Raw genomic sequence first — 16347 nt, forward strand, 5'->3', positions numbered from 1 at the left:
TTAACTCTCATTATTTAACATGAACAGCTGCCTACTTTGTGGCTATTGTGATTTTTGTAGGATTTTTAAAAAGTTTAAGAAAATCCTAATACATACATAATACATGAATTTATTCTCACTGTAGAAGTTTCAGGAAGTATGTACATTCATAGAATAAATTAAAACATGATAATACTTCCCTTACATCTCCCTTACTTTTTTTTCCCTGCCTAGAGATATTGCTATTAACAGTCCATAGCATATATAGGTATTTAAATACTCTCAAATTTGAAAATAAATTTTATACATAGTAAACTGTATGCACTGTTCTGCCACTTGCTTTTTTAAACATAGTATGTTTGTAAAGCTTTTCATGTAAGTACATAGAGATCTACCTTATTTCTTATGGTGGACCAGGAGTCTCTGGTATGGATGGTTTATTCAACAGCCCCCTAGACCAGGCATTTAAGTTGCTTCCACATTTATGAATAGTGTGGTAATGAATGTCTTTGTACATATAACTTTGTAAACATAAAAAAATTTTGGACAGATTCCTAGATTAGAAGTTCTGGGTCAACCAGTGAATTCTACTCCTGAAAGCAATATTACACTGTATGTTACCTAACTAGAATTTATTTATTTTTTTTAAACCTAACTAGAATTTAAATAAAAATTTGAAAAAAGAAAAAAAAAGAGTCCTGGGTTAAATGATGTCATTTTTTTCAGATTTATCTATTTCAGAGAATGAGTGAGTGTGAGTGGGGGTGGGGAGGGGGAGCGGCAGAGGGAGAGAATTTCAAGCAGATTCCCTGCTGAGTGTTCTGAGTATAGAGCTGGACATGGGGCTCAGTCTCATGACCTATGGGATCATGACCTGCACCTAAATCATGAATTGGTCACTTAACTGAGCCACCTAGGTGCCCTTGTCCTGTCATTTTTTAAGCATTAAATGACCCTGTAGTATTTTTGAAGACCTAAGCCTATCTTCATTGTGCTTAATAAAATTTCCTCCTCCTTCATCATCTTTTCCTCTTGTTTTAGTGACCTTGCAGACGCTTTAGTGATCTTTCAGCTCTATGAAATGATCCGTGTGCCAGTCAAGTGGAGCCGTGTCAACAAACCTCCTTATCCTGCTCTTGGAGGGAACATGAAGAAGGTGGATGAGATAACCACTAAGGATATGTTATTGTTCTAATATAAAACAGAGGATTTGGAGTTTCATAAAGCTTAGTAATGTGTGGTCTGTCCCCATGATTCTGATTTAAACCAAAATGTGTTACACATCATAGCCCTTTTATAAATGGGCTTTAATAAATGTTTGGAAAGATGAAGACAGTTCACCCAGTCAGATACTTTATATTAACTGTTTTTGTCTTTAACAAGTTTTAGTACTTAATGTTCTTTGAGGTGCATCATAAATTCACCCCTGTTTTATAATCATCAGAACTTGCCAGATCTTTACTGGTCATGTGTTAATATCTTTTGACAGATATTTATTGATTACCTACTACTTGTACAGTGCAATGCAGGATATAAAATAGCACAAGACACGGAGTTGGTCCTCAAGAAGCCTAAAAACATTAGATATGTGTACAAACAGCTATAATATAGTACAGTGTACACAGAAATGATTATGAGTTCTAAGGAAGAAAAGGCAACAGCCTGCACTTATCATGAGAGGCTTCATGCAGGAGGTGGTATTTGAGTGAGAATTTGAGAAAGAAGACTGGAGGGGGTTGCTAAGGATCAGGAAAAGGAATAGTGATGGGAAAATATAAAAAGCATTTCTGGGAATGTGGCCTATAGCAGAAGATTCCCAGAGGTAAGAAGTGAGTATGAACATTAAAAATTTCAGCTGGAGCCAGATATTGAGAATCTTGACTGTCAGATTAAAAAACTTGTGTTTTAAACTAGAAGTAATGGAAAGCCATTAAACATTTTCGAGCAGCAGTGACTTGATTACAGTTGGTGGGAGAATATCTGGCAGATGAATGATGATGATTCCATAACTGGAAGCCTGCACTTCCCACTTTCTTTAATCCATTTTATCCATTCCTCACTCTTCCCCTCTGCAACCACCAGTTCTCTGTATTTATGGGTCTGTTTCTGCTTCTTTTTGCTTGTTTGTTTTTTTTAGATTCCACATATATGTGAAATCATATGGTATTTGTTCTCAGTGGCCGACTTATTTCACTTAGCATTTATATTCTCTAGGTCCATCCATGTTGTCACAAATAGCAAGATCTCATTCTTTGTTATGGCCAAGTAATATTCCATTGTGTATACATATTTATCCATTTGTCTATCATTGGACACTGGGTTGCTTCCATATCTTGGCTATTGTAAATAATGTTGCAGTAAACATCAGAGTACATGGATCTTTTTGAATTGGTGCTTCCGCTTTTTTTTTTTTTTTTGTAAATACCAGTACTGGAATTACTGGGTTGTATGGTATTTTTATTTTTAATATTTTGAAGAACCTCCATACTGTGTTCACAGTGGCTGTACTAATATACAGTCCCACCAACAGTACACAAGCATTCCTTTTTCTCAACATCTTACCAACACTTGTTCTTGTCTTTTTCTATTTTTTGGACTAGTTTCAGAAGAATAGGTATTAACTCTTCTTTAAATGTTTGGTAGAATTCACCTGTCAGTTATTTCTCTTTCATTTCTGATTTTATTTATTTGAGTCCTCTCTTTTCTTGGTTCATCAATTTTGTTTATCTTTTCAAAGACCAACTCTTGGTTTCCTTAATCTTTTCTATTGTTTTTTTTTTAAGCTTCATATTTCATTTATTTCTGCTTTTCTCTTTATTATTTTCCTTTCTTCTACTAACTATGGGCTTTGTTCTTTTTCTAGTTCCTTTAGGAGTAAGCAGATGCAAAATCTAACAGGAAAACAAAAATTAAACCACTCATTTTATTTGGAATTTTAATATGAGATGTTACAAGTGAATCATATGTAAAATGTTTAAACAAATACCAGCTGTTTATAGGATGAAACATAAGGCCTCAAGATATTAAAGATATTAAATTCAAGATATTAAAAAAACGAAGCAGTACTTTCATGACAGTATCACAGAGGCTTATTTTATAGGCTTTGGGCATTCATAAGCAGACATCATTTTGCTTCCTTTGTAAAGTTCATAAAATTGCACCATTTAAATAGTCTTTCTTCATTATTTCTTCAGTATTTCTTTTCACTTGAAACCCTGTATTGTTTTATGTAATTTTTCTCTATTTTACAAATGATCTAAGCTTCACTTTTCCCCACAGCATTTGAAGTGTCTGATCTTCATTTCTCCATTAACTCTATGAAACTGCACTCTCCAATTTTTTTCTTGCTTTGTGTTTATTCTTAACTTTCACAGGTTTTTGTTTTTTAGCCTGACAACTCTAGGAATTTCCAAGGCTCAGTTCTTGGCCCACTGCTCTTAACTTTCTATATTTACTTCCTCAGAGAGCAGATCCATTTTTAGAGTGTTAAGTAGTACCATAAACACAGCTTATCTCTAGCGCTGAATTTCTTATTCTTTCTCTAGTTGGTACCTCTCCAGATCTTAGAAGTTTTGCCAAATTTGGAATCAACTGTTGCTCAAAAAATAGAACACATCTTTTTCCTTATGTTAGCATCCATTTCCAGGTACCCTTTCATTGCTGGTCATATCAACATCTTAGGCCTCTAGTAACCCTGAGCACCCTCCTCACCATCATTCCCCTTAGGAATTTTGGTCTAACTATAAAACAGATGGTCTTTTATTGAAACACATTTTACACATAAGTGATTATTCATTATTGCTAGAAAATTCTCCCATTGAAACAGGTGTCAGTGGAAAATATGCTGTTTTTTCTCTCTCCTGTTCACACTGTTACATAATCAGAACTTTGGTGCTATTTTCTATAAATTAGGTATCTATTTATAATATATAATTTCTATAGCATATATTTTTTCTATAGTATATATTTTTATTAGACTAAATCTAATGTATGACTACTAGGAAAAAGGATTTTAAAATATTATCTCCTTGTATTTTAAAAAAATGTATACATAGCAAAGATTTTATGAAACTTAGTAAGAGAACCAGGCAGATGCTACCACAGGATCAAAGGATCTTCATGCATTTTTATTTGTAACAAACAGGTCTTTGGGAATTTGGATTTTCTTTTTTAGAGAAAATACCCATTTGTGCAAATTCTGTTATTGTGTGGTTCCTTTCTCACTTTTCCAAAAATACTTTCTAAGAAAAAAAATATATCTGTGTATCTCAGGTTGAATTGTTTTGTAATGAGGTCTTAACTAACTTGGGAAAGAAAATCAGAAGAAACCAGTTACACTATTTTTCTTAACTAAATGTTTATTTTATCCCAAAAAGTATTCAGGAAGCACAGTTTACTACTAGGTGTATTTACAAGATTATGAGAGCTTACAATTTCACTGGAGAAAAAGACTCTAATATCTAAGAATTTATATATATATACACACACACACACACACACACACACAAATAACCCTGAGATAGGAAGACTGGAGATAATAAACATCTATAGAGGACAAGTAGACAAAAAGAATTTACTAAAGAAAGGAATGAACTGTACTTACATCACTGGAAAAAAAATAGGTAGGTAGGTAAATAATTTACTTTCATTCATCAGATTCTTACTGTAGGCAGGGCATTGTGATGGGTTCTGGGCTGGGGATGGAGAAGAGTATTATAGAGACTTGTACATGATATAGTTTTTGCCCTTTAAAAGGAGCCTGTCCCATGGTTGACAAAAGAAAGTACATAAATTGCTAAGTAGAAGATGGTGCATAAGCATTACAAAATAAGCATTATTGGAAGTTCAATAAGGGGTATATTGTATCAGGTGATATAGTTAAGGTTAAACCTTTATTGAAGAAAGTGGGCTAAAGCTAAATTTTGAAAGATGAATAATATCTGGATGAAGAAATGGGAGATGAAGTTTCTGATTCTTAATGAAACAATTTCTTTATTCCTTAGTTTCAAATTTAGACAAAACAGTATTTAACTCTATTTGTAGAATGCAGGAAACCCAGGTTTTTAGTCACAGATTTGCCTCTGATAAGCTATGTAATCTTGGACAGTCAAGACTTTTAGGGTTAGATTTTAAAACTTCCTAACCAGTTCTTTATTTACGTTAACCCTTCAGTGCTTTCATACCTAAGCTATAATATAGGAATAATAATAAAATGGGAATAAACATTTCCTTAATTTCAGTGTTATTGTGAAATGATATTCTTCATATAAATTGAAGGTATCATCATAGTTATTTTCAGATGACTGAACAAAGCTGGCATATTCAAGAGATATATTTTTAAAAACATGTTTTTAAACCAAAGCTTTTACTTAATTATTTATAGATTGAAAACTGTAACTATGCAGTGGAACTTGGGAAAACTGAGGCTAAATTCTCCTTGGTTGGCATTGCTGGGCAGGACCTAAATGAAGGGAATTCAACACTTACTCTGGCACTGGTATGGCAGCTGATGAGAAGGTAAAGGCTGATATATTTATAGCAATACTGTTTCCTTCAGCAAGTTATATGAACTAAAATTTTGGCTATTTTTGAGAATAACAAACAATTACACAGTGTAAAATATATTTTTAAATGATTTACCGTTGATAATACATTTTATGTAAAAGTGGGTCAAATCTCTGGAAATGATCACTTTTATTAATGCCTCTTAAAAACTGCTATGTAAGGGATTTTTTTTTTTTAAATACTGTATAGTAGTTTTTGTTTCTGATTATGAGCTTTGCAACTTTGGAATGTGACTAAATGCAAATACCAAAGGTAGAAATATTTATTAGAACCAAAATACTTAAATATTCATCTAATATTGATATAAATGATGTGATCAAATTTCATCCTTTTCTCCCCTTTCACTCTCAAATATACATTTTTTCTGTTACAGGTACACATTGAATGTGTTATCAGATCTTGGAGAGGGTGAAAAAGTAAATGATGAAATTATTATTAAATGGGTCAATGAGACTCTTAAAAGTGCACAAAAACCCACTTCTATATCCAGTTTCAAGGTAATCAAAAGCTGTTTAAAATTTTGTTTTTGTAAGAAATTAAGTTTAGGAAGGAATTTTTATTGAAAATTACATTGGTTTAGGTCTAGAGTTACATTAATATTATATCTCAGAGACACAATTTATAAACTTAGGCTTATTAGCTATTGGGCATCTGTAAAGCAAAAATATGGTGTGAATTCTTATACTTTGATTGGTTGTCCTATTGAGTATAGATTCAGGTTAATATTATCAGACTCTGGTCATCTAATCTTAAAAAAGAAATAGAATAGGACCATAAAACCCAATTGTCAAATAAAAAAGAAAGATTAAAAAAAAAAAAAAACATTGTTTATATAGGACCTATAATGTTTTGTGCTCCCTAGCAGCAGTCTCAGAATTGTATTGACATCATTTCCAAGGCATAACAGAGACAGCCAAACCGATTCAAGTGGGAATTGAGAAAACTGGTAGGAAAAAAAAATCTTGTCATCTGGCTTCATAATGGCACTTAACACTCACTTCCGAGCATTTGTGGATGATTCATAAAGCATTCAAAGTGTAATCTGCACATATATACCCACTAATTTTCATGCATTTCCATTGTGTGTCGCTTTTGCATGCAACGTGATGTTAGCTACAAATAAGCATGTCTGCTTGTACACATTAATTCAGTGAGCCTTGTGTTTGTGATTTTACTATGATATGTGAAAAATCAGGAATTTGGTGGGGTTTTTTTTAGTGAATAAGAATGCAGATGAAACCCTATTTTCAACTCCCCACCAAGTGCGCAGAGTGGCCAGTCCCACAACCCCCCAGATCACAACTTGAGCTGAAATCAAGAGTCCAGTGCTTAACTGACTGAGCCACCCAGGCACCCATAGGAATACTCTTCTGAACATGGTGAGCAGGACGGATAGTAGGAAGAAGGGTGTAAATTCAAGGACAGTGCCAAAGAAGCTGAGGCAGAACTCAAGGTGTGAAATGAGGAGGATCTGAATGGAGTTGGGGGTGGGCACAGGAAATGTTAAGAATGGATAGTTATTTGCTATTGAAAAAGAACAAGTAGGATTTGGCTTCTTGATTTAGGGAAGCACAGGAGAAAAAGGAGTTAAAACTTGATGGTTTAGGCTTGAGTAACTGAAAACAGATAACACTAACAAATGGGAATCTCAGGAGGTACAGCTGCTTTCTGGAAAAGGTGATGAATCTGTTTTAAGTCTGCTGGATTTGAAGTAATGTTCAGGAAATGAGCTAGATGACAGGAAATGTTAAAACTGGTAATACAGACTTGGTCATCAGTTAAATAGAAGAGATAGTTGAAAATAGGAGTACACAAACCCTCTAAGGGAGAAAATGCACAGAGAAAAAGCAGACTTGAGAGTTTTACTTAGATCCCAGGTAGCAGGAACATAATGCAAATATGCTTGGCATTTATTTAGTAGGAGCTTGGTAACAGAGTCTTTAAAGAGGCTATAGTTAAGAAATGTGGCAGCAAATGCTAAAATAAAGTTGGGGTGGGGAGGCTTTTTTCCCCCAACTGTAGAAGGCATTATATTTGAAGCCTATTATAAGTGTTACTGGTAAGAATCTACTAATCATAATCAAGGCAGTATCATACTGAGACATTTTAGAAAAGACAAATTTGCCCTTTTTAGTTACAAACTAATTTTCCCTCATCAAGGTAAGGAAATGTATGAACACTGAATGAAGTATGAAATTGTTGAATCACACTATATTGTACACCTGAAACTAAGAGAACATTGTGTGTTAACACGGGATTAAAATAAAATAAAAGAAGATGAGGATGTGGTATATCCATAACAATAATCTTAATTACCTTTATTGAGTTCTTTGTGCCACCATGCTAAGTACTTTACAGTTTCTTTCAATTCTCTCAATAACTCTATAAGCAAAAAGGAGAGCATTAGAAAAATTAAACAACATGTCCCCTTCATACAACTAACCATTGAGCAGAATAGCTGGATTTCACATCCAGATCTGACTGCAGGTTAAAAGCCAAACTGTAGTTCTGTGTCCCTGGATTTGACTTCAGCTCAGACATTTATTAGTTGTGTGACATACTGCTCATTCATCTCATAAATATTCAAAGCTTACCTTGTATCAGGTTGCTTTGCTAGTCACTGTGGCTACATAATGCCCTCAGTGTTTACTTCAGGAAAGGAAGCAAAGAAGAAAACAGGAATCACTGTGTGGGGTGTCAGCGTACTAATCAGCTAACGGGAGTAGGAAGCACATGAGAGGGGCACATGTTTTATAGAAACCTTAGCAGTTTATACTAACTCCTTTTGATAAATAAAGTTGAATTTACTTCTGGTTCACCATTCAATATCCGTATGACCTTGGGCAAATTATTAATTTCTCTGTGCCTCCGTTTCCCCATACTTAAAATGGAGATATTAATAATACCTATCTCCTGAGTTTGTTATCAAACTAAATAAGTTAACACATGTAAAGAGCTCAATAGTATCTGGACATTTTAAGGGCTCAGTACAAGGGGCTTACTACACTAGTATGGCAACATATAACGGGCATCATATGGAGAGGTTCCTCTTGAGCTTTTTAGAGAACTCTGGTTGCCACATCACTGTGTTTCCACTTCTATTTTTAATAATGACAGAAAGAACAATAGCATGGAATGTTCTAATAGTAATGTGTATCAAATTAAGAGAGAGGGATGATACAATTCGTTATCTTGAAAATCAAGCCAAACTCGAAGCTAATTCTTGAGAGTCTAAACTCAGAAAGACTTGATCACCCCAGTTATTTTTACCCCTCTACTTCTACTTCCCCCCAAAAATCTGTTTTATAAAATGAACATTCCTAAAAGTAAAGAATATAAATTTTTCTAAAATTAACAAATGTAATGGCTCATAGATCATGCACCCCCCCAAAAGTAAACTGTTAACTTTTCTTCACATGGCTTCAAATTGTTTTTTCAAAACTTTATTAATTTGTCTAGGAACTGTAGTATATGCTTTCATTTATATTAATACTCCCAAGAATCCTGTGACTTTCTCATAGTAGTGGTTAGGGAAGGGTGCTTCCTTTTGGCTTTGGAAAACGGAAACCCAATTTAAAGTGGTTTAAACCAAAAGGAAAGGTACAGAATAGCAGAAATCCAGAGGTAGGGTAGATTTCAGTGTTGGTTGAGTCAGTAATTGAAGAATGTCATTCAGGACTGAGGCTTTTGTCCATCTCTGCTTTGCCATCTACAGTGCCAACTTCACTCCAAAGCTGGTTTTCCTTTTGATAATAGAATAACTGCTGACTGGGACAAAGGTTTCATCCTCTCATTCACATAGAGGAGGAGGGTTGCTGGTTTTCCATAGCTCTTCCAGAAAATGGCAAGGGCCTCACATTAAATTAGGCCCAAATTAAATCACTGTGCTAATCAGATGGGATTACTCTGGTTCAGACTGTTTTTGTTCATCTAAGGAGTCTTTTTAGACATTTTCTTCCTAAATTCCCCTTCCCCTGAAATTTTAATGCTATGTATATTACTGATTTTAATGCACTGTATGCTTTATACATAAAGAGTAAGTTTATTACCCAACCCCCAGAATGCATGGCCTAGACTAATTCAGGATCACCCCTGGAGCTGTGGATGGGGTCAGCTTTCCTTGAAGCACATGTCCATGTGAGGGGGATATGGATACAGAGCAAAAATGTGGGTTCTGTTAGGATGGAGATAGTAGTAAGGAATGAGTAGATTCTGGGTAGGCAAGCAGCAATGGCCACTATTCAAGCTGAAAGAACAAGTAATTTTTTTTTTTTCAAGTACTGGTAAGTGATAAAACGACTTAGACCAGGATTTCTGACTTCCAACTGACTTCCAACTAGAATTTAGTTGTTCATTTTTAGTTCACCTTGGAGGTAACTTCAAAAATGGAGAGAATCTTGGGCATTACAGTCAGACAATTATGGGCTCAATTATTGGTTTTGTACCTACTGGTTGTGTGAACAAGTCACTTGAGCTCTATGAATTTCACGTTCATCCTCTTTAAAAGAGGTTTTTAGGAAAGTTAAACAAGCTGGACATGTAAAGCAACAAGGATAATGCCATTGTAAATGTTAGCTCCTTTCCACTATTATTTTCATTTTTCTTTCTCAAAAATTTTAAGTGAAGGCTTAGGAATCCATGGTCTAAGAAATATATTACTAGAATTTGCAAAACCATTAATTTAAAATCCATCTCCTATTCCCTTTCAAAAGTATTTTTTACAGAATGGATACTATAGTTAGCATACTTTAAGAATTATCACATCTGCAAGCCCTATTTGGGTATGGTGACAGCTCCACATTGTAAGCTCTGTAGACACCGAAGGAAAAACATATTTTAAATGGTTTGTGAAGTGGGCTGGTTGCAGAAAAGCTGAGTGTTCACTACAAAGAAAATTTATAATTTGCTCTCAGTTATATGGTCATGAACCAGTCTGCTTATGAAAATTAAAAGATGTTTATGAATGATTCTTTATTTTCTAGGACAAAACTATTAGCACTAGTTTACCTGTTCTAGACTTAATAGATGCCATTGCACCAAATGCAGTTCGTCAAGAAATGATCAAGAGAGAAAACTTATCTGAAGAGGACAAACTGAACAATGCTAAGTAAGCTTTTTATGGTTTAAATTAAAACACAGTGGCTCTTTAATTTTGTAAATCCTTAGATAAGGTTACTATGTCTTTAACATTTTGAAGTACAGCTTATATGGGGAATATGATTTAAAGACTTAACTTTCTCATAAAGTTAATCTAATCAATATATTTCATTCTTAACATATAGTAAGTGAAAACACTGTAGATAACAAATACTAAGATATTTTTCTTGTCTTTTCAAGATATGCCATTTCAGTTGCTCGAAAGATTGGTGCCCGGATATATGCCTTACCTGATGACCTTGTAGAAGTGAAACCAAAGATGGTTATGACCGTGTTTGCATGCTTAATGGGAAAAGGACTAAACAAAATAAAATAATGAAACATTTCATATGATTTTCTGCCACATTAAACACATTGAATGTCTCACAGTTTACAGAATTCTGAAATGTAGTGGGTATAAAACCAGAGATTATTTGTATGCTTATACTAGTATAATTCATTAATGAATTTAGTGTCTTACTCATACTAGTTAGAATCTGTCAACATTTTTGGAAATACAACTAATTTACCAGTCAGTACTGATAATATGTTCATCATCAAGCTGATATTTCATAATTATTTTCATTTTCTGAAAGTCTTATTAAAACAAGACTAATTTATTCTTTTTCATGGTTCAAAAAAGATCAATATAAAAAAATTTTTTTGCAGGTCCTGCTGTGCTTTGATTTGTGTGTGTGTGTGTTTGTGTTAATTTTGATCATAAATGTATTCAGAGTCATTATCCAAGTTATTTTATTTTTTTCTTTCCACTATGTGAACTTTAACTTTTCTGTAAATTTCTATATTGTCTCAAATTTTTAAGTGACAAGTATTGTTCATTAGCATTAAACTTTTTTATATATGAGAACTAACTCTTGAATAAACCCCAAAATACATTATCTTATATAAGTAGCAGGAGCTTTTTACTTAAAACTTAATTTTAACTGTACTTATATTTTATGTATGCTAGTTTGTAAGACAGCTTTAACTATGACATGCAGCATATATCTTGGTAGGCTGTTATTAGAGAAATATGTTTGTGTACATAAATATTTTTTGAATCTGAACTACCCAGGTTTTCTGAAATGGAATGTATAACTGATTCAGTCAGCCAACCATTAAGTGTTTATTGTAGTCCCACTATGTGTGTGACAACTTTTCAGTTCATAGATATTGGTATATGAAGAATTTCTTTTAGAACTATTCATTTTGAATGTGCATATAGTTATTTTTCAACTGGCTTCTTCCACATATTTATAGCAAAACATTGACTAGAGCATCTCAAGGCACATTGACACTATACTGTTAGTTTCATATGACACATGTGAATTTTGATCTATACTGAAGACTAATTTAGAATATACCCACAGAATATCTTCAGCAGAAAGTAATACAAAGCTAATATTCAACATAGAATATTTTCACATGTTTTTTCCACAGCCTCCTACAAATTGGCAGTGTTTGGTTAATGATTGTGTTACTTGGGAATAGCTAATCTTCAGACCTACTTTTGTGTGAATTTTTATCAGTAGACAGATTCTGCTGCTAAAAATTGAATTCAGAAATATGTTTCCTCCATTTTTCCACCGTTAGTGTGAGTGGACAATACTGCTACACAACAAAAATGCTGTCACTTTATCTCAGTGTGAATGAGTAGTCTAAACTTCTCTTCTACCTATTGATTAAAACAGGTTGGTAAGAATGAGACTACTCGTGTTTGGAATTTTTTAAGTGAAATCATCAGTAGGTGGAACTTTGAAATATATTCTTCTACAAAAGTGTTTTCCTTTACTTTTATATTTTGATGATTGTTTTCTTATATGAAGATTAAGATGTGTTCTTGCTCTAAGATTAATCAATGTTTCCCCTTTGATTTTTTCACCACTGTATTTACTAAGTTATCTGATTTACATGAAATTTGGCACTTTAGTGTTCTTTTTCTCACAAAATATATTTAATAAAAACTCTATATACAAATGTGTCAATGTTCATTTCATTTAAAGAATACAGAACCTTGAAAATTAATCTATCATAAGTTTATTTTCCAGAAAAGAAAATAATTTTGTTTTAATTAGTAAAACAAAAAATATTAGATTATTTTGAGGGAAATGAAGGTGGTTCTGTGGTTCTTTAATATGGAGAATTTTAGTAAAGACCAACTGCATTATTTCTATAATTTGGTTTGTGCTAAAATACTTTGAGGGAATCAGTTTATTAACATAAATTTGTTATGATTCAGGTATGATGCTACAAACATGGGGATTAAGTTGAGAAAAGTATAGACAGTTCTCTAACTTCATTAATCTTCTATCCTAGTGGAGAGAGATAATAAATAGGAATTTTAGATAGAGATAAAATGCAAGGGATCCCTGGGTGGTGCAGCGGTTTGGCGCCTGCCTTTGGCCCAGGGCGCGATCCTGGAGACCTGGGATCGAATCCCACATCGGGCTCCCAGTGCATGGAGCCTGCTTCTCCCTCTGCCTATGTCTCTGCCTCTCTCTCTCTCTCTCTCTCTCTCCCTCTCTATCATAAATTAAAAAAAAAAAAAAAGAGATAAAATGCAATAGGGGAAATCGTAAAAGAAATAGGCAAATGTGGCCTAAGAGTAGTGAGGGAGAAGCACAGAGTTTGAAGATGTATATAGGATCTGGTTTTGGGGGGTTCTTTTTGTTTTTTTTGTTTTGTTTGAAGTAGGCTCTGTGCCCAACGTGGGACAAGAGTTACATGCTCTGTTGACTGAGCCAGCCAGGCACCCCTGTTCTACTTTTTTGGGGGAATCTGTTCGACTTTTAATACCAGATCTGAATCTGGATTTTTTCTCTTCTCCAGCTGAAGTTAATGGTCTTCTCTTTTGTACCTGCAGATTGGTGAGTTGCTTTGAGTAAAAGTGCTGCTTCTGAATCGTACAAGCCATTATTCATCATAATTCTATCATTAGTCTTACTATCACAGATGCACAATAAACCCATTATACAGGGGATGCTAAAATACCCCAATTTATGCTGGATAAAGTGTGTACCAGAGAGGCAAGAGAGAAGAAAATGCTGCTTCTGAGATGATTAAAAAAAAAAACTTCTAAAGAACAGGATACAGTTGCAACACTGACTTACTTTGAAAAAGGGAAAGCCCTCTAATACTTTGCCTCCTAGAATTATCTAGTAAAGTAGGTTGGAATTCCCCTGAATCTAAGAAATTAATCTATCCTTTGTGGGAGTCCTTATGGATGAGAAATAATAAACCAAGAAGCTTGAAAAGACTTCAGATTAAAGTGGTTTTTATATTTTGAGCCATCTGAATGTTTACCTTCCAACACTCTGGAACTTTTGGATGGGTCAGGGTTAGAGCTATCCTACTGAGTGAAAATTTTACTGGACTATGAAGAGTGTTTAAGTGAGCAGACATATAAACCCACATACATACATCTTTGTTTAATGGTCACAAACTGACAACAACTTTGACATTGCACCAAATATGCAAACTTGGAAACAGGATAGAATGGAGTAGATTAATGATACATGATAAGAAAAACCTAAAATGATTCAATCGATAATCAGCCATTTTGAAGTAAACACATGATAATGTTTCAAAAGGTGGGCAATCTTGTCATCTACTTAAGGCCTCTTAAAGATCTAGAGAGGACTGGGGATCTCTGGGTGGCTCTGCGGCTTAGTGCCTGCCTTCGGTCCAGGGCTGGGCCCAGGGCCTGATCCTGGGGTCCCAGCATAGAGTTCCACATCGGGCTCCCTGCATGGAGCTTGCTTCTCTCCCTCTTCCTGTGTCTCTGCCTCTCTCTCTCTCTGTCTCTCATGAATAAATAAATAAATAAATAAATAAATAAATAAATAAATAAATAAATAAATATCTTTAAGAAAAAAAAAATCCAAAGAAGACTTTGAATGATGAGAAAGACATATTTGGGATATTTGGGAGTTAGTGCTGGCAAGAACAGAGATAGAATAAATCAACCCGAATAGGAAGTATTTGCTTCCCTCAAATATAAGATATTCTGACGTAAATTTTTGTATTGCCTTTTAAAACCTAAAGCACTGAGGGCACAATTTTGATTTTTGTATCGTTGTTGTGGGAAGCAGTTAAGAATTCAAGATAGAAGTTGCAGCTTTACCTCCTAGCTTTTAAAGGTGCAGGAATCTGCTTTAAATAAAAGCTTGCTTTAAAAAAAATTATTCAAGGAAGTCATCCTGTGCTTCAGTTAGCGTTTGCCTAACACACATCTTATAAAATCAAACTTATAAATGTGAAGACACCGCCGGAATGACTGTAATTAGATTTTAAAAAATGTGCTTATCCAACGGTTACACACGTCGGTGCGCCTGAATTACATGCGAATAAATGTATGACAGTCGTGCCAATTTTACATCACCAAACAAGTTGTTGGGGGAAAAAAACAAAAGGCCGGAAATCGGCACAGCTGGCCACACACACACACACACACACACACACACACACACCAGCCTACGTGCACTGCGGGGCCAGGGTCCTCTCCTTTCTGCTTTGCCTAAAGGACACAAACGAGAAACAATTAAGGCAGTTCCACAGGGGATTCGACTAAACGTTAGGTCGTCAGAGTTTCAAGTCACCGTGCAGGTGCGTGTTGTTACGCAGCAGGAGACCGCAGGGGAATTACCTCAGCGCCGCGAGCCGGCCGTGGAGACGCACGCACGGTTCACCTTAGCCCTCGGCAACTGGAAGCCTCTCCAGGTTGCCGCCGGCCTCGCGAGGAACGGGGGGCGTGGCACACGCAGGCCCCGCCCCCCGGGAGGCCCCGCCCACCGCCGAGCCCGCCCCGGTGTCGTCGCTATAGCGGAGCGGAAGATGACGTGAGGGGAGTCGCGAACATCTCCAGGCGCAGCTGGGCCGGCGGTTCCCACAGCGCGGGAGCCCGGCGTGCGCAGAATCGCTCTCGGAGCTCCTTTGCCACAGATCTCTCATCCTCCTCCCGGGCCGGGCCGCCCCCAGCGCGGCCCCCGCGGCTCCTGGCACGGCCCCGCGCTCGGCTGCCGCCCTGGCGCGCGCCACTCTGTCGTCCCCGGAGGGGCGCGGACCGGCTCGGCCCGGGCGCCGGCGGCTGGGGAGGGGGCGCTGGCCCCGGGGCCGCGCATGCGCCGCCACCAATCTGGGGCTGTCAGTGGAGGGCGAGTGCTGGCTCCGAGGGGAGGCGACGCCCTTCGGGGCCAACGGGCCGCGCGCTGAGGCGGCCGTGGGAACGACTCATCCCTTTTCCAGCCCTGGGGCGGGGCTGGGGTCGGGGTCGGGGCTGGCGGGGGCCCCGCCCCCGTCTCCTGGCCTGCCCCCTTCCTGGGCCGCGATGATGGCGGCCCTGTACCCGAGCACGGACCTCTCGGGCGCCTCCTCCTCCTCCCTGCCTTCCTCCCCATCCTCCTCTTCGTCGCCGAACGAGGTGATGGCGCTGAAGGATGTGCGGGAGGTGAAGGAGGAGAACACCCTGAATGAGAAGCTTTTCTTGCTGGCGTGCGACAAGGGTGAGAGCTAGGCCCCTTTCTCCACTTGTGGGCGCCCCTGCCCTCCGCACCCTTCACCCTCTCTCCCCAGCCTCCCCCTGGCGCACTCTTTCCTCACGCGCCGAGCGCCTGCACCCGCCTCGCCCGCGCTCTCTCCCGGGCCCGGCACCGCCTCTGCCCCGGGAGT

General features: G+C 36.9%; 2 protein-coding genes across 6 annotated transcripts in view; both read left to right on the forward strand.

The window, feature by feature from the left end:
- The window catches only part of PLS1 (plastin 1), a 101419-nt gene extending 88860 nt beyond the window's left edge, over positions 1-12559 (forward strand). Inside the window, exons 12-16 of the mRNA XM_055321268.1 lie at positions 1021-1135; positions 5363-5496; positions 5918-6041; positions 10527-10651; positions 10882-12559. Of these exons, the coding sequence (XP_055177243.1) occupies positions 1021-1135; positions 5363-5496; positions 5918-6041; positions 10527-10651; positions 10882-11017 (634 nt within the window). The 3' untranslated portion in view covers positions 11018-12559. The remainder of the gene's footprint in view (positions 1-1020; positions 1136-5362; positions 5497-5917; positions 6042-10526; positions 10652-10881) is intronic.
- A 2998-nt stretch (positions 12560-15557) lies between these two features.
- The window catches only part of TRPC1 (transient receptor potential cation channel subfamily C member 1), a 65944-nt gene continuing 65154 nt past the window's right edge, over positions 15558-16347 (forward strand). For 2 of the 5 annotated variants that reach the window (XM_055321567.1, XM_055321569.1), the window contains exon 1: positions 15558-16181. In XM_055321567.1, the coding sequence (XP_055177542.1) occupies positions 16007-16181 (175 nt within the window). In that variant the 5' untranslated portion in view covers positions 15558-16006. The remainder of the gene's footprint in view (positions 16182-16347) is intronic. The other 3 variants (XM_055321570.1, XM_055321571.1, XM_055321568.1) reach the window with 2 other exon arrangements.

Source organism: Nyctereutes procyonoides, unplaced genomic scaffold, assembly GCF_905146905.1.
Source record: "Nyctereutes procyonoides isolate TBG_1078 unplaced genomic scaffold, NYPRO_anot_genome, whole genome shotgun sequence".
NCBI classification, from domain to species: domain Eukaryota; kingdom Metazoa; phylum Chordata; class Mammalia; order Carnivora; family Canidae; genus Nyctereutes; species Nyctereutes procyonoides.